At 47.1% G+C, this 26,307-nt stretch overlaps 2 protein-coding genes across 2 annotated transcripts in view; one reads left to right on the forward strand and one right to left on the reverse strand.

Moving 5' to 3' along the window:
* Positions 1–8,358: 8,358 nt before the first annotated feature.
* LOC130197621 (sperm protamine P1-like) lies at positions 8,359–9,617 on the forward strand (the record flags this gene model as incomplete). The annotated part of the gene is made up of 3 exons (XM_056420373.1): positions 8,359–8,452; positions 8,961–9,015; positions 9,551–9,617. Coding segments are annotated over 3 exons (216 nt in total), but the record flags the coding sequence as incomplete, so codon positions are not given.
* A 16,509-nt stretch (positions 9,618–26,126) lies between these two features.
* The window catches only part of ttpa (tocopherol (alpha) transfer protein), a 5,179-nt gene continuing 4,998 nt past the window's right edge, over positions 26,127–26,307 (reverse strand). Inside the window, exon 3 of the mRNA XM_056420833.1 lies at positions 26,127–26,307. This exon is cut by the window's right edge and continues 61 nt beyond it. Coding sequence (XP_056276808.1) covers positions 26,142–26,307 — 166 coding nt within the window. The 3' untranslated portion in view covers positions 26,127–26,141.

The following is a 26,307-nucleotide window of genomic DNA, read 5'->3' on the forward strand; positions in this document are numbered from 1 at the left end:
AATATGAACCAGAACATTATGAACCAGAACAATATGAACCAGAACATTATGAACCAGAACCATATGAACCAGAACAATATGAACCAGAACATTATGAACCAGAACCATATGAACCAGAACATTATGAACCAGAACCATATGAACCAGAACATTATGAACCAGAACATTATGAACCAGAACCATATGAACCAGAACCATATGAACCAGAACATTATGAACCAGAACCATATGAACCAGAACCATATGAACCAGAACATTATGAACCAGAACAATATGAACCAGAACATTATGAACCAGAACAATATGAACCAGAACAATATGAACCAGAACATTATGAACCAGAACATTATGAACCAGAACCATATGAACCAGAACATTATGAACCAGAACCATATGAACCAGAACATTATGAACCAGAACATTATGAACCAGAACCATATGAACCAGAACATTATGAACCAGAACATTATGAACCAGAACAATATGAACCAGAACATTATGAACCAGAACATTATGAACCAGAACCATATGAACCAGAACATTATGAACCAGAACATTATGAACCAGAACCATATGAACCAGAACATTATGAACCAGAACAATATGAACCAGAACAATATGAACCAGAACATTATGAAGTAGAACATTATGAACCAGAACCATATGAACCAGAACATTATGAACCAGAACCATATGAACCAGAACCATATGAACCAGAACATTATGAACCAGAACATTATGAACCAGAACAATATGAACCAGAACCATATGAACCAGAACCATATGAACCAGAACATTATGAACCAGAACCATATGAACCAGAACATTATGAACCAGAACATTATGAACCAGAACAATATGAACCAGAACCATATGAACCAGAACATTATGAACCAGAACATTATGAACCAGAACCATATGAACCAGAACATTATGAACCAGAACATTATGAACCAGAACCATATGAACCAGAACATTATGAACCAGAACCATATGAACCAGAACCATATGAACCAGAACATTATGAACCAGAACAATATGAACCAGAACATTATGAACCAGAACCATATGAACCAGAACATTATGAACCAGAACATTATGAACCAGAACAATATGAACCAGAACCATATGAACCAGAACATTATGAACCAGAACAATATGAACCAGAACAATATGAACCAGAACATTATGAAGTAGAACATTATGAACCAGAACCATATGAACCAGAACATTATGAACCAGAACATTATGAACCAGAACATATGAACCAGAACATTATGAACCAGAACCATATGAACCAGAACATTATGAACCAGAACAATATGAACCAGAACATTATGAACCAGAACAATATGAACCAGAACCATATGAACCAGAACAATATGAACCAGAACATTATGAACCAGAACCATATGAACCAGAACATTATGAACCAGAACCATATGAACCAGAACATTATGAACCAGAACCATATGAACCAGAACATTATGAACCAGAACAATATGAACCAGAACATTATGAACCAGAACATTATGAACCAGAACCATATGAACCAGAACCATATGAACCAGAACATTATGAACCAGAACATTATGAACCAGAACATTATGAACCAGAACAATATGAACCAGAACATTATGAACCAGAACCATATGAACCAGAACATTATGAACCAGAACATTATGAACCAGAACATTATGAACCAGAACATTATGAACCAGAACCATATGAACCAGAACATTATGAACCAGAACATTATGAACCAGAACATTATGAACCAGAACCATATGAACCAGAACAATATGAACTAGAACCATATGAACCAGAACATTATGAACCAGAACAATATGAACCAGAACATTATGAACCAGAACATTATGAACCAGAACCATATGAACCAGAACAATATGAACCAGAACCATATGAACCAGAACATTATGAACCAGAACATTATGAACCAGAACAATATGAACCAGAACCATATGAACCAGAACCATATGAACCAGAACATTATGAACCAGAACATTATGAACCAGAACCATATGAACCAGAACATTATGAACCAGAACATTATGAACCAGAACAATATGAACCAGAACCATATGAACCAGAACATTATGAACCAGAACAATATGAACCAGAACATTATGAACCAGAACCATATGAACCAGAACATTATGAACCAGAACATTATGAACCAGAACCATATGAACCAGAACATTATGAACCAGAACCATCTGAACCAGAACCATATGAACCAGAACATTATGAACCAGAACAATATGAACCAGAACATTATGAACCAGAACATTATGAACCAGAACTATATGAACCAGAACAATATGAACCAGAACATTATGAACCAGAACATTATGAACCAGAACAATATGAACCAGAACCATATGAACCAGAACATTATGAACCAGAACAATATGAACCAGAACATTATGAACCAGAACCATATGAACCAGAACATTATGAACCAGAACATTATGAACCAGAACCATATGAACCAGAACATTATGAACCAGAACCATATGAACCAGAACCATATGAACCAGAACATTATGAACCAGAACATTATGAACCAGAACATTATGAACCAGAACCATATGAACCAGAACATTATGAACCAGAACCATATGAACCAGAACAATATGAACCAGAACCATATGAACCAGAACATTATGAACCAGAACAATATGAACCAGAACCATATGAACCAGAACATTATGAACCAGAACATTATGAACCAGAACATTATGAACCAGAACCATATGAACCAGAACATTATGAACCAGAACAATATGAACCAGAACATTATGAACCAGAACCATATGAACCAGAACAATATGAACTAGAACCATATGAACCAGAAACAATATGAACCGTGAACTATGAACCAGAACATTATGAACCAGAACCATATGAACCAGAACATTATGAACCAGAACATTATGAACCAGAACATTATGAACCAGAACCATATGAACCAGAACATTATGAACCAGAACATTATGAACCAGAACCATATGAACCAGAACCATATGAACCAGAACCATATGAACTAAGAACATTATGAACCAGAACATTATGAACCAGAACATTATGAACCAGAACCATATGAACCAGAACCATGAACCAGAACATTATGAACCAGAATGAACTAGAACATTATGAACCAGAACCATATGAACCAGAACAATATGAATCAGAACCATATGAACAAGAACATTATGAACCAGAACCATATGAACCAGAACATTATGAACCAGAACAATATGAACCAGAACCATATGAACCAGAACATTATGAAGCAGAACGTATGAACCAGAACCATATGAACTAGAACATTATATGAACCAGAACAATGAACCAGAACCATATGAACCAGAACATTATGAACCAGAACAATATGAACCAGAACAATATGAACCAGAACATTATGAAGCAGAACATTATGAAGCAGAACATTATGAAGTCGAGGTGAGGGGGGGGGGAGACCTTCAGCCCGACACAAGTCCATGAAGTGCCAACCAAAGCATCGGGGGGGAACACCCGGCCCTTATAAAAAGTTTCTATGTGGACCTCATCAACCTCCCGGTCCGCTGACCCGTCCACAGACTCTCGAGCCTCCCTGACTGGACCTCGTGGCTCACACACGGACGGCCTTATCGCTCCGTTTGTTTGCCTTGTCAGCGGTGGACTCTGGTCCTGGTCCACCGGGGGCCGACAGGAAGGAGACAAGAAGGAGACATGAAGGAGACAGGGAGACATGAAGGAGACATGAAGGAAACATGAAGGAGACAAGAAGGAGACATGAAGGAGACATGAAGGAGACAGGAAGGAGACATGGAGACATGAAGGAGACAGGAAGGAGACAGGAAGGAGACATGAAGGAGACAGGAAGGAGACATGGAGACATGAAGGAGACAGGAAGGAGACATGAAGGAGACATGAAGGAAACATGAAGGAGACAAGAAGGAGACATGAAGAAGACATGAAGGAGACAGGAAGGAGACATGGAGACATGAAGGAGACAAGAGTATACAGGGAGATGAAGGAGAGATGAAGGAGACATGAAGGAGACAGGAAGGAGACATGGAGACATGAAGGAGACAGGAAGGAGACATGAAGGAGACAAGAAGGAGACATGAAGGAGACATGAAGGAGACATGAAGGAGACAAGAAGGAGACAGGAAGGAGACATGAAGGAGACATGAAGGAGACATGAAGGAGACAGGAAGGAGACATGAAGGAGACAGGAAGGAGACATGGAGACATGAAGGAGACATGAAGGAGAGATGAAGGAGACAGGAAGGAGAGAGGAAGGAGACATGAAGAAGACATGAAGGAGAGATGAAGGAGACAGGAAGGAGACATGAAGGACATGAGATATGAGATATATGGAGACAGGAAGGAGACAGGAAGGAGACATGGAGACATGAAAGGCAGGGAGACAGGAAGATGAGACATGAAGGAGATTAGAAACATATTTTGAAGGAGACACAGACATGAAGAAGATATGAAGGCATATGAAGGAGACAAGAAGGACAGGAAGGAGAAGAGACATGAAGAGACAGGAAGGAGAAGATGGAGACATGAAGGATGAAGAGACATGAAGGAGACATGAAAGGAGACAGAGAGTTGAAGGAGACATGAAGGAGACAAGGACAGAAAAGGAGAGGAGGGCATACAGCCTTGAAGAGGAGACATGAAGGAGAGATGAAGGAGACAGGAAGGAGACATGGAGACATGAAGGAGACATGAAGGAGACAGGAAGGAGACATGAAGGAGACAGGAAGGAGACAGGAAGGAGACATGAAGGAGACATGAAGGAGACAGGAAGGAGACAGGAAGGAGACATGAAGGAGACAGGGAGACATGAAGGAGACATGAAGGAGACATGAAGGAAAGGAAAACATGGGGGAAAACAGAAAAGACAGGAAGGAGGGCAGGGAAAGGGGACCCAAAGGGGCATGGGGGACATGGGGGACAGGGGAAAGGGGAAAAATGAAAGGAAATTGGGAAGGGGAACCAAAGAACCCGGGAAAGACAGGGGGAAAATTGGGGGAAAAGAAAAGAACCCGGGAAAATGAAAGGGGAAAAAGGGAAAAGAAAAATGAAAGAACCCTTGGGAAACCCGGGAAAATGAAAGAAAAAAGGGAAAGAAAAAAGGGAAAGAAAATTTGGGAAAAGAAAAAGGGAAAGGGGGCCCTAAGGGGGAAAGGGGAAAAAGGGAAAGGGGAACCAAGGGAAAGGGGAACCCTTGGGAAAGGGGAAAATTTGGGAAAGAAAAAGGGAAAGAAAAAAGGGGAACCCGGAAAAGGGGAAAAGGGGGAACCAAAGAAAGAAAATTAAGGAAAAACAAGGGAAAGAACCAAGGGAAAGGGGAAAAATGGAAAAAACAAAGAAAGAAAAAAGGGAAAGAACCCTTGGGAAAGAACATTTGGGAAAGAAAAAAGGGGAAAGAAAAATGGAAAAAACCCTTGGGAAAGGGGAAAATTGGGAAAGAAAAAGGAAAAAACCAAAGGAAAGAAAAAGGGAAAGAACCAAAGGAAAGGGGGCCAAAGAAAGGGGGAAGGGAAAGAAAAATTGGGAAAGAAAATTAAGGGGAACCCGGAAAAGGGGGAACCCGGGGAAAAATGAAAGGGGGAAGGGAAAGAAAAATGGAAAGAAAAATTGGGAAAGGGGAAAAAGGGGAAGGGGAAAAATTGGGAAAGAAAAAATGAAAGGGGGAAGGGAAAGAAAAAAGAAAGGGGAAAAAGGGGGAACCCGGGGGAAAATTTGGGAAAGAACCAAAGAAAGGGGAAAATTTGGGAAAGAACCAAGGGAAAGAACCCTTGGGAAAGAAAAATGAAAGGGGGAAAAAGGGAAAGAAAAAGGGAAAGAACCAAAGAAAGAAAAATGAAAGAACCAAAGAAAAAACAAGGGGAAAAGGGGAACCCTTGGGAAAGAAAAAAGGGGAAAGGGGAACCAAAGAAAGAAAAAAGGGGAAAATGGGGAACCAAGGGAAAGAAAATTAAGGGGAACCCGAAAAAAGGGGAAAAGGAAAAGAACCCGGGGAACCAAAGAAAGAAAAATGAAAGAACCAAAGAAAGACAAGGGAAAGAACCAAGGGAAAGGGGAAAATTTGGGAAAGAAAAAATGGAAAATGAAAGAAAAAGGGAAAGGGGGAAGGGGAAAGAAAATTTGGGAAAGAAAAATAAGGGGAACCCGGGGAAAAATGGAAAGGAAAAAAGAACCCGGGGAAAATTTGGGAAAGGGGGAACCAAGGGAAAGAAAATTTGGGAAAGGGGGAACCCTTGGGAAAGAACCAAGGGAAAGAAAAATGGAAAAAACCAAAGAAAGAACCAAAGAAAGAAAAAGGGAAAGAAAAAAGGGAAAGAAAAATGGGAAAAAACCAAAGAAAGAAAAAAGGAAAGAACCCTTTTGAAAGAAAAATAAGGGGAACCCGGGGAACCAAAGAAAGGGGAAAAATGAAAGAAAAAATGAAAGGGGAAAAAGGGAAAGAAAAAGGGAAAGAAAAATGAAAGAAAAATGAAAGAACCAAGGGAAAGAAAATAGGGGCAGAAATTTGAAAAAACAAATCCAGAAAATTATGAAAGGGGAAAAGAACCCGGGAAAATGGGAAAGAAAATGAAAGGGGGAAAAGGAAGGGAAAAAACATTTGGGGAACCCGGAAGGAGACAAAGGAAAAAAAGAAAAAAGGGAAAGAAAAATGAAAGAAAAAGGGAAAGAAAAATGGAAAAAAACAGGAAGGAAAAACCAAAGGGGAAAAGGAAGGAGACAGGAAGGGGAAAAATGGAAAAAACATTGGGAAAGGGGGAAAGGAAAGGAAAAAGAAAGGAAAAACAGGAAGGAAAAAACATTGGGGAACCCGGGGGAAAACAGGGAAAGAAAAAGGAAAGGGAAAATGGGAAAGGGGACAGGAAAAGAAAATGGAACAGGGAAAGGGGAACCCGGGAAAAAGGAAGGGGAAAAATGAAAGAAAAAGAAAGAAAATAAGGGGAAAAGGGAAAGGGGACATGGGGAACCCGGGAAAGGGGACAGGAAGGAGACATGAAAGAAGGAAGGAGACAAGGGAAAGAAAAAGGGAAAGAAAAAGAAAGGGGAAAAAATGGAAAGGAAAACAAGGGAAGGGAAAAACAAAGAAAGGGGGAAGGGAAAGAAAATAGGGGAAAGAACCCGGGAAAGGGGAAAAAGGGAAAGAAAATGGAAAGAAAAAGAAAGGGGAAAATGAAAAGGAAATGAAGGAACAAAAAAAAGAAAAGGAAGGGGACATGGAAAAGGGGGGAACCCGGAAAGAAAATGAAGGAAAAACAAAAGGGAAAGAAAAAGGGAAAGGGGAAAAAGGGAAAGAAAATGGGGACATGAAGGGGAAAAAAGGGAAAGAAAAATGGAAAAACATGAAGGAAAAAACAGGAAAGAAAAATGGAAAAGGAAGAACCCGGAAAGGGGACTGGAAGAAAATGAAAGGGGAAAATGAAAGGAAAATGAAAGAAAAAGGAAGGGGGACAAAGAAGGAACATGAAGGGGGACAAGGAAAACCCGGAAAGGGGAAAAAGGGAAAGGGGACAAGAAGGGGGAAAAGGAAGGAGACATGGAAAGGGGAAAAGGAAGGAGACATAAGGGGAAAAAGAAGGAGACAGGGAAAGACAAAGAAAGACAAGGAAAGGAAACAAAGGAAAAACATTAAGGGGAAAAGGAAGGAGACAAAGGAAAAAATGAAGGAAAAAACATGGAAAGGAAATGAAGGGGAAAAGGGAAAGGGGAAGAACCCGGGAAAGGGGACATGGAAGGGGAAATGAAAGAAAATGGGGGGGAAAGAAAAGGAAGGAGAAATTTAAGGAGACAGGAAAGGGCAAAGGGAAGGAGGGCATAAGGGGAAAAGAAAAGAAAAGGAAGGAGACATGGAAGGAAAAAGAAAAAAGGAGACAGGGAAAGGGGACAAAGGGGGACAGGGGAAAGGGGAAATGGGGGAAATGAAAGGAAGGAGACAGGGAAGGGGAACCCGGGGAAAATGAAGGGGAAAAGGAAAGGAGGGCATGGGAAAGGGGACAAAGAAGGAGACTGGAAGGGACATGGGAAAAGGAGACAAAGAAAGAACCCCTGAAAGGAAGAACCCGGAAGGGGGAGACATGGGAAAGGGGGACATAGGGGAAAAGGAAGGGGAGAACCATGAAAGGAAAAAATAAGGAAAAACAAAGGGGAAAAGGAAAGGGGACAGGAAGGAGAAAATGAAGGAGACATGAAGGAGACAGGAAGGAGACATGAAGGGGGAACAAGGGAAAGGGGAAAAAATGGAAAGAACCAAAGAAAGGGGAAAAATGGAAAAAACAAAAGAAAGGGGAAAAAGGGAAAGAAAAAGGGAAAGACAAGGGAAAGGGGGAAAAAGGGGAAAGAAAAAGGGAAAGGGGAAAAATGAAAGGGGAAAAAGGGAAAGGGGAACCCCGGAAAGGAAATTGGGAACCCGAAAAAGGGAAAGAAAAAAGGGAAAGAAAAATGAAAGAAAAGGGAAAGAAAAATTGGGAAAGAAAAATGAAGGGGAAAAAGGGAAAGAAAAAAGGGGGAACCCGGAAAAGGGGAAAAGGGGAAAAATGAAAGAAAAAAGGGAAAGAAAAATGGAAAAAACCAAAGAAAGGGGAAAAAGGGAAAGGGGAAAAATGAAAGAACCAAGGGAAAGAAAATTAGGGGAACCCGGAAAAGGAAAAACAAAGGAAAAAACAAAGAAAGAACCAAAAGGGAAAAAAATGAAGGGGAAAAAGGGAAAGGGGAACCCTTGGGAAAGGGGACAAAAGGAAAGAACCAAGGGAAAGGGGACCAAGGGAAAGGGGAAAAATGGAAAAAACAAAGAAGGAGACAAAGGGGAACCCGAAAATGGGGAAAAGAAAAGGAAAGGAAAAAAGAAAAGGGGACAAAAGGGGACAGAACCCGAAAGGAGACAAAAAAAGACAAAGGAAAGGAAAAAACCCGGAAAGAAAAAGGGAAAGGGGAAAAAATGAAGGAGACAAAGAAAAACAAGGGAAAAGGGGACAAAGGAAGGGGAACCCTTGGGAAAGACAAAGGAAAAACAAAGGAGAAAAAATGAAAGGAAAATGGGAAAGGAAAAACAGGAAAGGAAAACAGGGAAGGGGAGACCAAAGAAAGGAGACAGGGAAAGGGGACAGAAAAGAAAAGGAAAAAGACAGGGAAAAAGGAAAACAAGGGAAAGAAAAATGAAAGGAAATGAAAGGGGAAAAAGGGAAAGAAAAATGGAAAAACAAAGAAAGGAGAAAAAGGAAAGGAGACATGAAGGAGACAAGGGAAAGGGGAAAATTGGGGGAAAAAACAAGGGAAAGACATTGGGGGACCCGAAGGAGACATGGGAAAGGGGACAGGGAAAGGGGACAGAAAGGAGAACCAAAAAGGGAAAGGGGACATGGGGGAACAAGGGAAGGGGGACAAAGAAGGAGACAAAGGGGAAAAAAGGAAAATGAAGGGGACAAAGAAAGGGGACAGGGAAAGGGGACATGGAAAACAAAGAAGGGGACAGGAAAAGACAAAAAAGACATGGGAAAGGGGACAGGAAGGAGACAGGAAAAGAAGGAGACAAAAAGGGGGACATTAAGGAAAAACAAAAAAAGAACCCGAAAGGGGAAATGAAAGAAAAGGAAGGGGAAAAGGAAGGAGATGAAGGAGACAGGGAAAGGGGAAAAATTGGGAACAGGAACCAAAGAAGGAGACAGGGAAAAACAGGAAAAGGGGAAAAGGGAAAACATGAAAGAAAATGAAAGAACCAAGGGAAAGAAAATTAAGGGGAACCCGGGAAAAAGGGAAGGGGAAAAAGGGAACCCGAAAAATGAAGGAACCAAGGGAAGGGGAAAAAGGGAAAGAAAATTGGGAACCCGAAAAATGAAAGAAAAAGGGAAGGGGAACCCGGGAAAATTTAAAAAACAAAGAAAGAAAAAAGGGGAACCCGGGAAAAATGGGAAAGAACCAAGGGAAAGAAATTTGGGAACAGGAAAATTAGGGGAAAAAAAGGGAAAGAAAAATGAAAGAAAAAGGGGAAAGAAAAATGAACCCGAACCCTTGGGAAAGGGGAAAATTTGGGAACAGAAAAATGAAAGAACCAAAGAAAGAACCAAGGGAAAGGGGAAAAATGAACCCGAAAAATGAAAGAACCAAAGAAAGAAAAAAGGGGAAAAGAACCCAAAAAAAAACATTTTTTTAAAGAAAAAACCAGCAAAACAAAACCCAAAAAAAAAATAACCAAAACCCTTTAAAAACAAATAAAAATTATGCCAGGTATCCCGGCTAGGCCAGGCTTAGGCCAGGTATCCCGGCTTAGGCCAGGAAAAAGGCCAGGAACAATATCAGGCTTAGGCCAGGTATCAGGCTAGGCCAGGAACAATATAAGGCCATTCAAAAATTTTCCCGGCTAGGCCAGGCCATATCCCGGTTTTCCCGGCCATATCAGGAAAAAGGCCAGGCCATATCAGGCTTAGGAACAGGTATCAGGCTTAGGCCAGGCTTAGGCCAGGTATCAGGCTAGGCCAGGCTTAGGAACCCGGCTAGGCCCGGCCATATCAGGCTTAGGCCAGGCTAGGCCAGGAAAAAGGCCAGGCTAGGCCAGGAACATTTTCCCGGCTAGGCCAGCTTTTCCCGGCCATATCCCGGCTTAGGAACCCGGAACATATAGGCCAGGCCATATCCCGGCTAGGCCAGGCTTAGGAACCCGGCTTAGGCCAGGCCTAGGCCAGGCTAGGCCAGGCTAGGAACCCGGCTTAGGCCAGGTTCAGGCTAGGCCAGGCTCAAGGCCAGGCATTAGGAACCCGGGCCTAGGCCAGGCTTAGGCCAGGTTTTTAGGCCAGGAAAAAGGGCCAGGAAAAAGGCCAGGCCATATCCCGGAACCCTATCAGGCTTAGGCCATTTCAGGAACATATAGGCCAGGTTTTCCAGGACAAGGCCAGGCTTAGGAACCCGGCTAGGAACAGGCTTAGGCCAGGCTTAGGCCAGGCCATTAACCCGGCTAGGAACCCGGCTTAGGCCAGGTATCCCGGCTTAGGCCAGGCCATATGGCCAGGAAAAAATTAGGCCAGGTATCAGGTTCAGGCTTAGGTTAGGCCCAGGCTAGGCCAGGAACATTTTCCCGGGCTAGGCCAGGCTTAGGAACCCGGCCATATCCCGGCTTAGGCCAGGCTAGGAACAGGTATCCCGGCTTAGGCCAGGAACATATCCCGGCCTAGGCCAGGCTTAGGCCAGGCCAGGCCAGGCCTAGGCCAGGACAGGCCAGGCTAGGCCAGGCTAGGCCAGGCTTAGGCCAGGTTCAGGCTTAGGCCAGGCCATATCCAAAAGGCCAGGCTAGGCTTAGGTTAGGCTTAGGCCAGGCCATAGAACCAGGTTTTCCCGGGCTTAGGCCAGGAACAATATCCCGGCTAGGCCAGGCTTAGGAACCCGGCTTAGGCCAGGCTAGGCCAGGCCCGGAAGGGCTAAGGGGTTAAGGGCTAAAGGAACAGGGTCTCAAAAAGGCTAAAAGGGGGGCAAAAAGGCATAAGGGTAAACAGGGGAACAAAAAGGTAAAAAAACAAAAAGGTTTCCCAAAAAGGTAAAAAAAACAAAAGGGCTCAGGGGAACAGGGCTCAGGGGAACAGGGGCTCAGGGCTCAAAAAGGTCTCAAAAAGGTCTCAAAAAGGCCAGGGGAAAAAACAAAAGGTAAACAAAAAGGTCCAAAGGGGTAAACAAAAAGGTCTTGGGTCCCCCATGGGTAAACAAAAAGGTAAACAAAAAGGGGGGCAAAAAGGTAAACAAAAAGGCAGGGGTCTCAGGGAACAAAAAGGGCTCAAAAAGGTAAACAAAAAGGTAAAAAAACAGGGTCTCAAAAAGGCTAAAAAGGTCTCAGGGGCTCAAAAAGGCCAAAAAGGTCTCAAAAAGGTCCTCTGGGGTCCTCAAGGGTCTCAAAAAGGCAAAAAGGTCTAAAAAGGTCCAAAAAGGTCTAAGGGTCCAAAAAGGTAAAAAAAACAGGGGAACAAAAAGGTCTCAAAAAGGCTCAAAAAGGCTAAGGGCTCAAAAAGGTCTCAGGGTTTCAGGTATCCCAAAAAGGTCTCAAAAAGGCTCAAAAAGGCTCAAAGGGGTAAACAAAAAGGCTCAGGGGAACAAAAAGGCCAAAAGGTCTCAAAAAGGTCTCAAAAAGGTAAAAAAACAGGGGAACAAAAGGGCTAAAGGGGTTCAAAAAGGTCTCAGGGGAACAAAAAGGCTCAAAAAGGCTCAAAAAGGTCTCAAAAAGGTAAAAAAAAACCAAAAAGGTCTCAAAAAGGTAAACAAAAAGGCTAAAAAGGTAAACAGGGGAACAAAAAGGCTCAAAAAGGTAAAAAAAAACCAAAAAGGCTCAAAAAGGTAAAAAAAAAACCAAAAAGGTCTCAAAAAGGTCTCAAAAAGGCTCAAAAAGGCTCAAAAAGGTAAAAAAACAAAAAGGTCCAAAAAGGTAACAAAAAGGTAAACAAAAAGGCTCAAAAAGGCTCAAAAAGGTAAACAAAAAGGCTCAAAAAGGTAAAAAAACAAAAAGGTAAAAAAACAAAAAGGTAAAAAAAACAAAAAGGTAAAAAAAACAGGGCTCAAAAAGGTAAAAAAAAAACCAAAAAGGTCTCAAAAAGGTAAAAAAACAAAAAGGCCAAAAAGGTCTTCAAAAAGGTAAAAAACAAAAAGGTAAAAAAAAGGGCTCAAAAAGGTCTAAAAAGGCTCAAAAAGGTCTCAAAAAGGCTCAAAAAGGCTCAAAAAGGCTCAAAAAGGTCCAAAAAGGTCCTCAAAAAGGTAAAAAAACAAAAAGGTCTCCAAAAAGGTCTCCAAAAAGGTAAACAAAAAGGTAAAAAAAACAAAAAGGCTCAGGGGAACAAAAAGGTCCTCAAAAAGGCTCAAAAAGGTCTCAAAAAGGCCAAAAAGGTCTCAAAAAGGTAAAAAAACAAAAAGGCTCAAAAAGGTAAACAAAAAGGTCTCAAAAAGGTAAACAAAAAGGTAAAAAAACAGGGTTAAAAAAAAAAAAGGTTTTAAAAAAAAAAAAATTTTTTTTAAACAAAAAATAGGTTTTTGGGGGGGGGGGGGGGGCCCCGGGCTTTTTTTTTTTTTTTCCCCCCCCAAAAAAAAAAAATTTTTTTTTTTTAAAAAATTTTTCCCCCTTTTTTAAAAAAAAAAAAAAAATTTTCCCCAAAAAAAAAAAATTTTGGGGGGCCCCAAAAAAAAAAAAAAAACCCCCAAAAGGCCCCCGGGTTCCCCGGGGGGGAAAAAAAAAAAAAAAAAAAAAAAAAAACCCCCCCCCCAAAAAAAAAAAAAAAAACCCCCCCAAAAAAAAAAAACCCCCCCCAAAAAAAAAAAAAAAAAAACCCCCAAAAAAAAAAAAAAACCCCCCCCCTTTTAAAAAAAACCCTTTTTCCCCCCCAAAAAAAAGGCCCCAAAAAAAAAAAAAGGGGGGTTTTTTCCTTTAAAAAAAAAAAACCCCCCAAAAAAAAAAAAAAAAAAAAACCCCCCGGCCCGGCCCCGGAAAAAAAAACCCCCCAAAAAAAATTTTAAAAAAAAAATTTGGCCCCAAGGAACCCGGCCCCGGGTTTTTCCCCCCCCAAATTTGGCCAAATTTGGCCCAAAAAGGAACCCGGGGAAAAAAAAGGGTTTTTAAAAAAAAAAAATTTTTAAAAATTTCCCCCCCTTGGCCCTTTTTTTTTTAAAAAAAAACCCGGGGAAAAAAAAAGGAAAGGGAAAAAATTTTTAAAAATTTTAAAAATTTCCCCCCCTTGGAAAAAAAACCCCCCAAAAAAAAACCCCGGCCCCCCAAAAAATTTTAAAAATTTCCCCCCCTTGGTTTTAGGAAAAAAAAGGGGGCCCGGCCCCGGCCCTTTTCCCCCCCAAAAAAAAAAAAAAAATTTGGCCCTTTTTTTTTCCCCCCGGCCCGGCCCCGGCCCCCAAAAACCCCTTTTCCCCCCCAAAAAAAAACCCCCAAAAAATTTTAAAAATTTTAAAAAAAAAAACCCAAAATTTTTTCCCCCCCCAACCCTTTTCCCCCTTTTAAAAGGGTTGGGGCCCCCCGGCCCGGCCCCGGGTTTTTCCCCCAAAAAAATTTTAAAAAAAAAATTGGGAAAAAAAAAGGCCCCCCGGCCCCCAAAAAAAAAACCCCCCTTTTTTTTAAAAAAAAAAATTTGGGTTTTTTCCAAATTTGGAAAAAAAAACCCGGCCAAAAAAAGGGTTTTTTCCCCTTTTCCCCCAAAAAACAAAAAAAAAAAATTTTAAAAAAAAAAATTTGGGGTTTTTAAAAAAGGCCCTTTCCCCAAAAAATTTTAAAAATTTTAAAAAAAAAAAAAAAAAAGGCCCGGCCCCCAATTTAAAAAAAAAAAATTTTAATAAAATTTTTAAAAAAAAAAGGGGTTTTTTTTTCCCGGCCAAAAAAAGGAAAATTTTTCCCCCCAAAAAACCCCAAAAAATTTTAAAAATTTAAAAATTTTAAAAAAAAATTGGCCCTTTTTTTTCCCGGCCCCGGAAAAAAAAAAAAAAATTTTAAAAAAAAAAATTGGGGCCCCCCGGCCCGGCCAAAAAAAGGAAAAACCGGGTTTTGGCCCCCGGCCCGGCCAAAAAAAGGCCCGGTTTCCCCCTTTAAAACCCCCTTTTTTTTAAAAAAAAAAAAAAAAATTTGGCCCGGCCCCCAAAAAAAAACCCCCCCAAAAAAATTTTTTTAAAAAAAAATTTTAAAAATTTTTAGGCCCGGCCCCGGCCCTTTTCCCCCCCAAAAAAATTTTTAATTAAATTTCCCAAAAAAAATTTTTTTTTAAAAAAAACCCGGCCCGAAAAAAAAACCCCCCCAAAAAAATTTTTAAAAATTTCCCCCCCCGGGGGGGAAAAAAAAAACAATTTAAAAAAAAAAAATTTTAAAAATTTCCCCCCCTTTTAGGCCCGGCCCCGGAAAAAAAAAAAAAAATTTGGAAAAAAAACCCCTTAGGCCCCCCGGCCCCCGGGTTTTTCCCCCCCCCCCCTTTTTTTTTAAAAAACCCCCCCTTTGGGGAAAAAAAGGCCCTTTGGCCCTTTTCCCAAATTAGGCCCGGCCCCTTTTTTTCCCCCTTTTCCCCCTTTTCCCCCCCAAAAAAATTTTAAAAATTTAAAAAAAAACCCCCCCCCAAAAAAAAAAACCCCCCCTTTGGCCCCAAAAAAAACCCGGTTTCCCCCCCCCAAAATTGGGGTTTTTTTTTCCCGGCCCCGGAAAAAAAAACCCCCAAAAAACCCCCAAAAAAATTTTAAAAATTTCCCCCCCGGGCCCTTTTTTTTCCCGGCCAAGGCCCGGCCCCGGGTTTTTCCCCCAAAAAAATTTTAAATTGGGGAAAAAAAGGAAAAAAGGAACCCGGCCAAGGAACCCGGCCAAGGAAAAATTTGGCCCTTTTTTTTCCCGGGGAAAAAAAAGGGTTTTTAAAAAAAAAAAAAATTTAAAAAAAAATTTCCCCCCGGAAAAATTTTTTTTCCCGGCCAAAAAAGGGGGGGGGCCCCCGGGAAAAAACCCGGAAAGGGGAAAAAAGGTTAAAAATTTTAAAATGGCCGGGGGAAAAAAAAATTGGGGGGGGGAAAAAAAGGGGGGGAAAAAAAAAAAGGGGGGGGGGAAAAAGGGGGGGGCCCAAAAAAAAGGGTTGGGAAAAAAAAAACCCCCGGGGGAAAAAAAGGGCCCGGGGAAAAAAAGGGGCCGGGGCCCTTTTTTGGGGGTTTTTAAACCCCCCCCCCCCCCCCCCCCCCCCCCCCCCTTTTTTTTTTGGGGGGGGGGGGGGGGGGTTTTTTTTTTTTTTCCCCCCCCCCCCCGGGGGGGCCCCCCCTTTTTGGCCCCCCCCCCGGAAAAAAAGGGCCCCCCTTTCCCCCCCCCCCCTTTGGTTTTCCCCCCCCCCCCCCCTTTTTTTTTTCCCCCCCCCCCCCTGCCCCCCCCCCCCCCCCTTTTTTTAAAAAAAAAACCCCTTTTTTTTTTTTTCCCCCCCCCCCCGGGCCCCCCCCTTTTTTTCCCCCCTTTTTGGGGGGTTTTTCCCCCCTTTTCCCTTTTTTTCCCCCCTTTTTTTTTGGCCCCCGGCCCGGTTTCCCCCCCCCCCCTTTTTTTTTTTTTCCCCCCCCCCTTTCCCTTTGGCCCCCCTTTTCCCCCCCCCCCCCTTTTTTTTTTCCCCCCCCCCCCCCCTTTTTCCCCGGGCCCCCTTTTTGGGCCCCCGGCCCCCCCCCCTTTTTTTTCCCCCTTTTTTTTCCCCCCCCCCCCCCCCTTTGCCCCCGGGCCCCCCCCTTTTTTTTTCCCCCCCTTTCCCGGCCCCCGGGCCCCCCCCCCCCTTTTTTTTTTTTTTCCCCCCCCTTTTTTTTTTTTTCCCCCCCCCCCCCCCCCCCCCGGGGCCCCCCCCCCCCCCCCCTTTTTTTTTTTTTTTTCCCCCCCCCCCCCCCCCCTTTTTTTTTTTTTTTTTTTTTTTTCCCTTTGGTTTTTCCCCCCCCCCCTTTTTCCCCCTTTTTTTTCCCCCCCTTTTTTTTTTTTTTTTTTTTTCCCCCCCGGGGTTTTTCCCTTTTCCCTTTCCCTTTCCCTTTTTTTTTTTTTTCCCCCCCCCCCTTTTTTTTTTTTCCCCCCCCCTTTTTTTTTTTTTTTGGGGGCCCCCCCCCCCCCCCCCCCCCCCCCCCGGGTTTTCCCCCCCCTTTTTTTTTCCCCCCGGGGGGGGAAAAAAAAAAAAAAAAAAAAATAAAAAATCACCTGCCCCCCCCCCCCCCCCCCCCCCCCGGGGGGCCCCTCCCTTTCTCTGGGGGGGGGGAGGGGGTAAAAAAAAAAAAAAAAAAAAAAGGGGGGGGGGGGGGGGGGGGGGGGGCCCCCCCCCCAAAAAACCCCCCCCCCTTTCCCCGGGGGGGAAAAAGGAAAAAAATTTTTAAAAAACCCCCGGGGAAACCTTAAAATTTTTGGGAAAAAAATTTTTGGGGGGGGGGAAAAACCCGGGGAAAAAGGGGGGGGGTTGGGGGGTTTTTGGGGTTTTCCCCAAAAAAAAAAAAAAAAAAACCCTTTTAAAAAAAAATAAAAAATTTCCCCCGGTTTTAAAAAAAAAAGGGGGGTTTCAAAAAAAACCTTTGGGGGGCCCCTCTTTTTTAAAAATAAAATTTTTTTTTTTTAAAAATTTTTTTTAAAAAATTTTAAAAAAAAAATTTTTTTAAAAAAATGAAAAAAAATTGAACCCAAAAATAAAGGGGGGGGGGGGGAAAAAAAAAAAAACCAAAGGGGTTTTTCCCCCCCCCTTTTTAAAAAAAAAAAAACCGGAAAAAAACCCCCCTTGGGGCCCCCCAAAACCAAGGAAAAAAAAAGGGAAAAACCCGGAAAAACCCCCCCCAAAAAAAAGAAAAGGAAAAGGGCCGGGGGGGAAAAAAAAAACCCCCCCCCCCTTTTTTTAAAAAAAAAGGGGAAAAACCAGGGAAAACCCCCCCTTAAAAAATTGGGGGGGGGGGCCCCAAAAAGGGGGGGGGAAAAAAAGGAGGAAAAAAAAAAAAAAAGGGGGAAAAAAACCCAACCAAAATCCCACAAGTAGAAACAGACGGAGGGGAAAAATGCAGGGGGGAACCAGGGGAACCACGAGGAAAACAGGCAGGTGGGTTGCCGGGCAGGGAGGCCCGGGAGAACGGGGTGAAGAAACGGGGCCCCGGTTTTAAAAAGGGAGCGAAACAGATCAACCAGCCAGTAAAACCGAAACCAAAGGGACATGATGACAGGATAAACCCCGCAGGAGCCACCGAGGAAAACAGGTTTTGACACGAGGACACAAAAATGGGGGCCCCAGGAGGGGACACGGACAGAGACAAGGACAGGGCAGAGCAATAAATGAACACGGGGGGGAGGAACACAACAGGTGGCCCGTGCCTTGGGCCAGCGGATGCCCTGCGGGGACACGGCAGGATTTCCACGAGCACGATGGCCAGCACGAGGCGAGGCCCCTGACCGGGAGGCAGAGGCAGAGATGCCAGAGGCCGAGCGGTGCATGGGACAGGGGGAGAGGACGAGACCGGGACAGGTGACCACAGGCTAGGCGGTTGACCCGGAGGAAGGGGAAAAGGAGGACCACGAGGACACGAGGACAGGAGGACAGGATGACCACGATGACACGAGGACATGAGGACACAAGGACGGGAGGACAAGAGGACAGGAGGACAAGAGGACATGAGGACATGAGGACACGAGGACAGGATGACACCATGAGGACACGAGGACACGAGGACAGGAGGACACGAGGACAGGATGACACGAGGACACGAGGACAGGATGACACGAGGACACGAGGACACGAGGACACGATGACACGAGGACACGAGGACAGGAGGACACGATGACACGAGGACACGAGGACAGGATGACACGAGGACAGGAGGACAGGATGACACGAGGACACGAGGACATGAGGACAGGATGACACGAGGACAGGAGGACACAAGGACAGGATGACACGAGGACACGAGGACAGGAGGACACGAGGACAGGAGGACAGGATGACACGAGGACACAAGGACAGGAGGACATGAGGACACGAGGACACGAGGACACGAGGACACAAGGACAGGATGACACAAGGACAGGAGGACACAAGGACAGGATGACAGGATGACACGAGGACATGAGGACACGAGGACAGGAGGACAGGATGACACGAGGACAGGAGGACATGAGGACACGAGGACAGGAGGACACGAGGACAGGATGACACGAGGACACGAGGACAGGAGGACACGAGGACACGAGGACAGGATGACACGAGGACACGAGGACAGGATGACAGGAGGACACGAGGACAGGATGACACGAGGACAGGATGACACGAGGACATGAGGACACGAGGACAGGATGACACGAGGACACGAGGACACGAGGACAGGAGGACACGATGACACGAGGACACGAGGACAGGAGGACACGATGACACGAGGACACGAGGACAGGATGACACGAGGACACGAGGACAGGAGGACACGAGGACAGGACATGAGGACACGAGGACACGAGGACAGGATGACATGAGGACAGGAGGACAGGAGGACACGAGGACAGGAGGACACGAGGACAGGATGACACGAGGACACGAGGACAGGAGGACACGAGGACAGGATGACATGAGGACAGGAGGACACGAGGACAGGAGGACACGAGGACAGGAGGACATGAGGACAGGATGACACGAGGACACGAGGACAGGATGACACGAGGACACGAGGACAGGATGACACGAGGACACGAGGACAGGAGGACAGGATGACATGAGGACACGAGGACATGAGGACACAAGGACATGAGGACACGAGGACAGGAGGACACGAGGACAGGAGGACATGAGGACACGAGGACAGGATGACACGAGGACAGGAGGACACGAGGACAGGAGGACAGGAGGACACGAGGACAGGATGACACGAGGACATGAGGACACGAGGACAGGAGGACAGGATGACAGGATGACACGAGGACATGAGGACACGAGGACAGGATGACACGAGGACACGAGGACACAAGGACAGGATGACATGAAGACACGAGGACACGAGGACATGAGGACATGAGGACACAAGGACATGAGGACAGTAGGACATGAGGACACGAGGACACGAGGACACGAGGACAGGAGGACACGAGGACAGGATGACAGGAGGACACGAGGACAGGAGGACATGAGGACAAGAGGACATGAGGACACAAGGACATGAGGACACGAGGACAGGAGGACACGAGGACACGAGGACACGAGGACAGGAGGACACGAGGACAGGATGACACGAGGACAGGAGGACACAAGGACAGGATGACATGAGGACATGAGGACACGAGGACAGGAGGACACGAGGACAGGATGACACGAGGACAGGAGGACACAAGGACAGGATGACATGAGGACACGAGGACAGGATGACATGAGGACATGAGGACACGAGGACAGGATGACACGAGGACAGGAGGACACAAGGACAGGATGACATGAGGACAGGAGGACATGAGGACACGAGGACAGGAGGACAGGATGACACGAGGACAGGAGGACATGAGGACACGAGGACAGGAGGACACGAGGACACGAGGACATGAGGACATGAGGACAAGAGGACAGGAGGACAAGAGGACATGAGGACACGAGGACAGGAGGACAGGATGACACGAGGACACGAGGACAGGAGGACAGGATGACATGAGGACATGAGGATACGAGGACACAAGGACATGAGGACACGAGGACAGGAGGACACGAGGACAGGAAGCCACGAGGACAGGAAGCCACGAGGACAGGAGGACACGAGGACATGAGGACACGAGGACAGGAGGACACAAGGACAGGATGACATGAGGACATGAGGACATGAGGACAGGAGGACACGAGGACAGGAGGACACGAGGACAGGAGGACACAAGGACAGGATGACAGGATGACACGAGGACAGGAGGACACGAGGACACGAGGACAGGATGACACGAGGACATGAGGACACGAGGACAGGAGGACACGAGGACAGGAGGACACGAGGACACGAGGACAGGAGGACACGAGGACAGGATGACACGAGGACACGAGGACAGGATGACACGAGGACAGGAGGACATGAGGACACGAGGACAGGATGACATGAGGACACGAGGACACGAGGACAGGATGACACGAGGACATGAGGACACGAGGACAGGAGGACAGGAGGACACGAGGACACGAGGACAGGAGGACACGAGGACAGGAGGACATGAGGACACGAGGACAGGAGGACACAAGGACAGGATGACATGAGGACATGAGGACACGAGGACAGGAGGACACGAGGACAGGATGACACGAGGACAGGAGGACAGGATGACATGAGGACAGGAGGACACAAGGACAGGATGACATGAGGACATGAGGACAGGAGGACATGAGGACACGAGGACAGGAGGACAGGATGACACGAGGACAGGATGACACGAAGACAGGAGGATAGGAGGACACGAGGACAGGATGACACGAGGACAGGAGGCCACGAGGACACGAGGACAGGAGGACACAAGGACAGGAGGACAGGAGGCCATGAGGACACGAGGACAGGAGGACATGAGGACATGAGGACACGAGGACACAAGGACAGGAGGACACAAGGACAGGAGGACAGGATGACACGAGGACACAAGGACATGAGGACACGAGGACAGGAGGCCATGAGGACATGAGGACAAGAGGACAGGAGGACACAAGGACAGGAGGACATGATGACACGAGGACACGAGGACAGGAGGACACAAGGACAGGAGGACATGAGGACAGGAGGACACGAGGACAGGAGGCCATGAGGACACAAGGACAGGATGACACGAGGACAGGAGGACAGGAGGACACGAGGACAGGAGGCCACGAGGACAGGAGGACACGAGGACACGAGGACCAGAGGACACAAGGACACGAGGACCAGAGGACACGAGGACCAGAGGACACGAGGACCAGAGGACACGAGGACCAGAGGACACGAGGACATGAGGACAGGAGGACATGAGGACACAAGGACAGGAGGACACAAGGACATGAGGACACGAGGACAGGATGACAAGAGGACAGGAGGACAAGAGGACACAAGGACACGAGGACAGGAGGACAGGATGACACGAGGACAGGAGGCCACAAGGACATGAGGACACGAGGACAGGAGGACAGGAGGACAGGATGACACGAGGACAGGAGGACAAGAGGACAGGACAGGATGACACGAGGACACGAGGACAGGATGACACGAGGACAGGAGGACATGAGGACACAAGGACAGGAGGACACGAGGACAGGAGGACAGGAGGACACAAGGACAGGAGGACACAATGACAGGAGGACATGAGGACACGAGGACAGGAGGACAGGATGACACGAGGACAGGAGGACATGAGGACACAAGGACAGGAGGACAGGAGGCCACGAGGACATGAGGCCACGAGGCCACGAGGACACAAGGATGGGAGGACAAGAGGACAAGAGGACAGGAGGACACAAGGACACGAGGACAGGAGGACACAAGGACATGTGGACACGAGGACAGGATGACACGAGGACAGGATGACACAAGGACACAAGGACATGAGGACAGGATGACACGAGGACAGGAGGACACGAGGACATGAGGACACGAGGACACAAGGACAGGAGGACACGAGGACAGGATGACACAAGGACATGAGGACAGGAGGACACGAGGACAGGAGGACAGGATGACACAAGGACAGGATGACACAAGGACATGAGGACACGAGGACAGGAGGACACGAGGACATGAGGACAGGATGACACGAGGACAGGATGACACAAGGACATGAGGACACGAGGACATGAGGACACGAGGACATGAGGACAGGATGACACAAGGACAGGATGACACAAGGACATGAGGACAGGATGACACGAGGACATGAGGACACAAGGACAGGATGACACGAGGACACAAGGACATGAGGACACAAGGACATGAGGACACAAGGACATGAGGACATGAGGACATGAGGACATGAGGACACAAGGACATGAGGACACAAGGACATGAGGACACGAGGACATGAGGACATGAGGACACAAGGACATGAGGACACGAGGACAGGATGACACGAGGACATGAGGACACGAGGACAGGAGGACACAAGGACAGGATGACATGAGGACATGAGGACACGAGGATATGAGGACACGAGGACAGGATATGAGGACAGGATGACACAAGGACAGGAGGACACGAGGACAGGAGGACATGAGGACAGGAGGACACGAGGACAGGAGGACACGAGGACATGAGGACAGGAGGACAATATATGAGGACATGATGACACGAGGACATGAGAACAGGAGGACATGAGGACAGGATGACACGAGGACATGAGGACACAAGGACAGGAGGACAGGAGGACATGAGGACAGGATGACACAAGGACAGGAGGACATGAGGACACGAGGACAGGAGGACATGAGGACACGAGGACAGGAGGACATGAGGACACAAGGACAGGAGGACATGAGGACACGAGGACATGAGGCCACGAGGCCACGAGGACACAAGGATGGGAGGACAAGAGGACAAGAGGACAGGAGGACACAAGGACACGAGGACACGAGGACAGGAGGACACAAGGACATGTGGACACGAGGACAGGATGACACGAGGACAGGAGGACACGAGGACAGGATGACACAAGGACACAAGGACATGAGGACAGGATGACACGAGGACAGGAGGACACGAGGACATGAGGACACGAGGACAGGATGACACAAGGACATGAGGACAGGAGGACACGAGGACAGGAGGACAGGATGACACAAGGACAGGATGACACAAGGACATGAGGACACGAGGATATGAGGACACGAGGACATGAGGACAGGATGACACGAGGACAGGATGACACAAGGACATGAGGACACGAGGATATGAGGACACGAGGACATGAGGACAGGATGACACAAGGACAGGATGACACAAGGACATGAGGACAGGATGACACGAGGACATGAGGACACAAGGACAGGATGACACGAGGACACAAGGACATGAGGACACAAGGACAGGAGGACACAAGGACATGAGGACAGGAGGACACAAGGATATGAGGACACAAGGACAGGAGGACACAAGGATATGAGGACACGAGGATATGAGGACATGAGGACACAAGGACAGGAGGACACAAGGACATGAGGACACAAGGACACGAGGACACAAGGACCAGAGGACACAAGGACACGAGGACACAAGGACAGGATGACATGAGGACATGAGGACACGAGGACAGGATATGAGGACAGGATGACACAAGGACAGGAGGACACGAGGACAGGAGGACATGAGGACATGAGGACAGGAGGACACGAGGACAGGAGGACACGAGGACATGAGGACAGGAGGACAATATATGAGGACATGATGACACGAGGACATGAGAACAGGAGGACATGAGGACAGGATGACACGAGGACATGAGGACACAAGGACAGGAGGACACGAGGACAGGAGGACACGAGGACATGAGGACATGAGGACAGGATGACACAAGGACAGGAGGACATGAGGACACGAGGACACGAGGACATGAGGACACGAGGACATGAGGACACGAGGACATGAGGACACAAGGACATGAGGACAAGGACACAAGGACAGGAGGACACGAGGACAGGAGGACATGAGGACACGAGGACAGGAGGACAGGATGACAGGAGGACATGAGGACACAAGGACAGGAGGACATGAGGACACGAGGCCACGAGGACATGAGGACACAAGGACGGGAGGACAAGAGGACACGAGGACACAAGGACACGAGGACAGGATGACACGAGGACATGAGGACAGGATGACACGAGGACAGGAGGACACAAGGACAGGATGACACGAGGACAGGATGACACGAGGACATGAGGACAGGATGACACGAGGACAGGAGGACACGAGGACAGGATGACACGAGGACAGGAGGACACGAGGACAGGAGGACATGAGGACAGGATGACACGAGGACAGGATGACACAAGGACATGAGGACAGGAGGACAGGAGGACACGAGGACAGGAGGACATGAGGACAGGATGACACGAGGACATGAGGACAGGACAAGGACATGAGGACACAAGGACAGGAGGACACAAGGATATGAGGACACGAGGACATGAGGACACAAGGATATGAGGACACAAGGACATGAGGACACAAGGATATGAGGACACGAGGACAGGATATGAGGACAGGATGACACAAGGACACGAGGACAGGAGGACATGAGGACACAAGGACAGGAGGACACGAGGACAGGAGGACATGAGGACACAAGGACATGAGGACACAAGGACAGGATGACACAAGGACAGGATGACACGAGGACACAAGGACATGAGGACACAAGGACAGGATGACACGAGGACACAAGGACAGGAGGACACAAGGATATGAGGACACGAGGACATGAGGACACAAGGATATGAGGACACAAGGACAGGAGGACACAAGGACAGGAGGACACAAGGATATGAGGACACAAGGACATGAGGACACGAGGATATGAGGACACGAGGACAGGATATGAGGACAGGATGACACAAGGACAGGAGGACACGAGGACAGGAGGACATGAGGACACAAGGACAGGAGGACATGAGGACACAATGACAGGAGGACACGAGGACAGGAGGACATGAGGACACAAGGACAGGAGGACACGAGGACATGAGGACAGGAGGACATGAGGACACGAGGACACAAGGACATGAGGACACGAGGATATGAGGACACAAGGATATGAGGACACGAGGACAGGAGGACAGAAGGACAGGAGGACACAAGGACACGAGGACAGGAGGACACAAGGACATGAGGACACAAGGATAGGAGGACACGAGGACATGAGGACACAATGGAAACGCATCAACGTCACAACTCTACAGGGTCCAGCTCTACAGGGTCCAGCTCTACAGGGTCCAGCTCTACATGGACCAGCTCTACAGGGTCCAGCTCTACATGGTCCAGCTCTACAGGGTCCAGCTCTACAGGGACCAGCTCTACAGGGACCAGCTCTACAGGGACCAGCTCTACAGGGACCAGCTCTACAGGGTCCAGCTCTACAGGGTCCAGCTCTACATGGTCCAGCTCTACAGGGTCCAGCTCTACAGGGACCAGCTCTACAGGGACCAGCTCTACAGAGTCCAGCTCTACAGGGACCAGCTCTACATGGTCCAGCTCTACAGGGACCAGTTCTACAGAGTCCAGCTCTACAGGGACCAGCTCTACAGGGTCCAGCTCTACAGGGACCAGCTCTACAGGGTCCAGCTCTACAGGGTCCAGCTCTACAGGGACCAGCTCTACAGGGACCAGCTCTACAGGGTCCAGCTCTACAGGGTCCAGCTCTACATGGTCCAGCTCTACAGGGTCCAGCTCTACAGGGACCAGCTCTACAGGGACCAGCTCTACAGGGACCAGCTCTACAGGGTCCAGCTCTACATGGTCCAGCTCTACAGGGTCCAGCTCTACATGGTCCAGCTCTACAGGGACCAGCTCTACAGGGACCAGCTCTACAGGGTCCAGCTCTACAGGGACCAGCTCTACAGGGTCCAGCTCTACAGGGTCCAGCTCTACAGGGACCAGCTCTACAGGGACCAGCTCTACAGGGACCAGCTCTACAGGGACCAGCTCTACAGGGTAGTATTTAAAGACTTGAGGCCTACCGACAGTACGGAGGAGATCTTGCTGGCGAGGGAGGGGTTAATCTGCAGGGCGTGGCCTAAACTCCATCCCTGCAGGTCGAATATGACCTTCAGGCCCCGCCTCTGCGTCTCTGTCTCCGTGGCGATGATCTCT

The sequence above is a fragment of the Pseudoliparis swirei genome, chromosome 8 (assembly GCF_029220125.1).
Source record: "Pseudoliparis swirei isolate HS2019 ecotype Mariana Trench chromosome 8, NWPU_hadal_v1, whole genome shotgun sequence".
In the NCBI taxonomy this organism is placed as follows: Eukaryota; Metazoa; Chordata; class Actinopteri; order Perciformes; family Liparidae; genus Pseudoliparis; species Pseudoliparis swirei.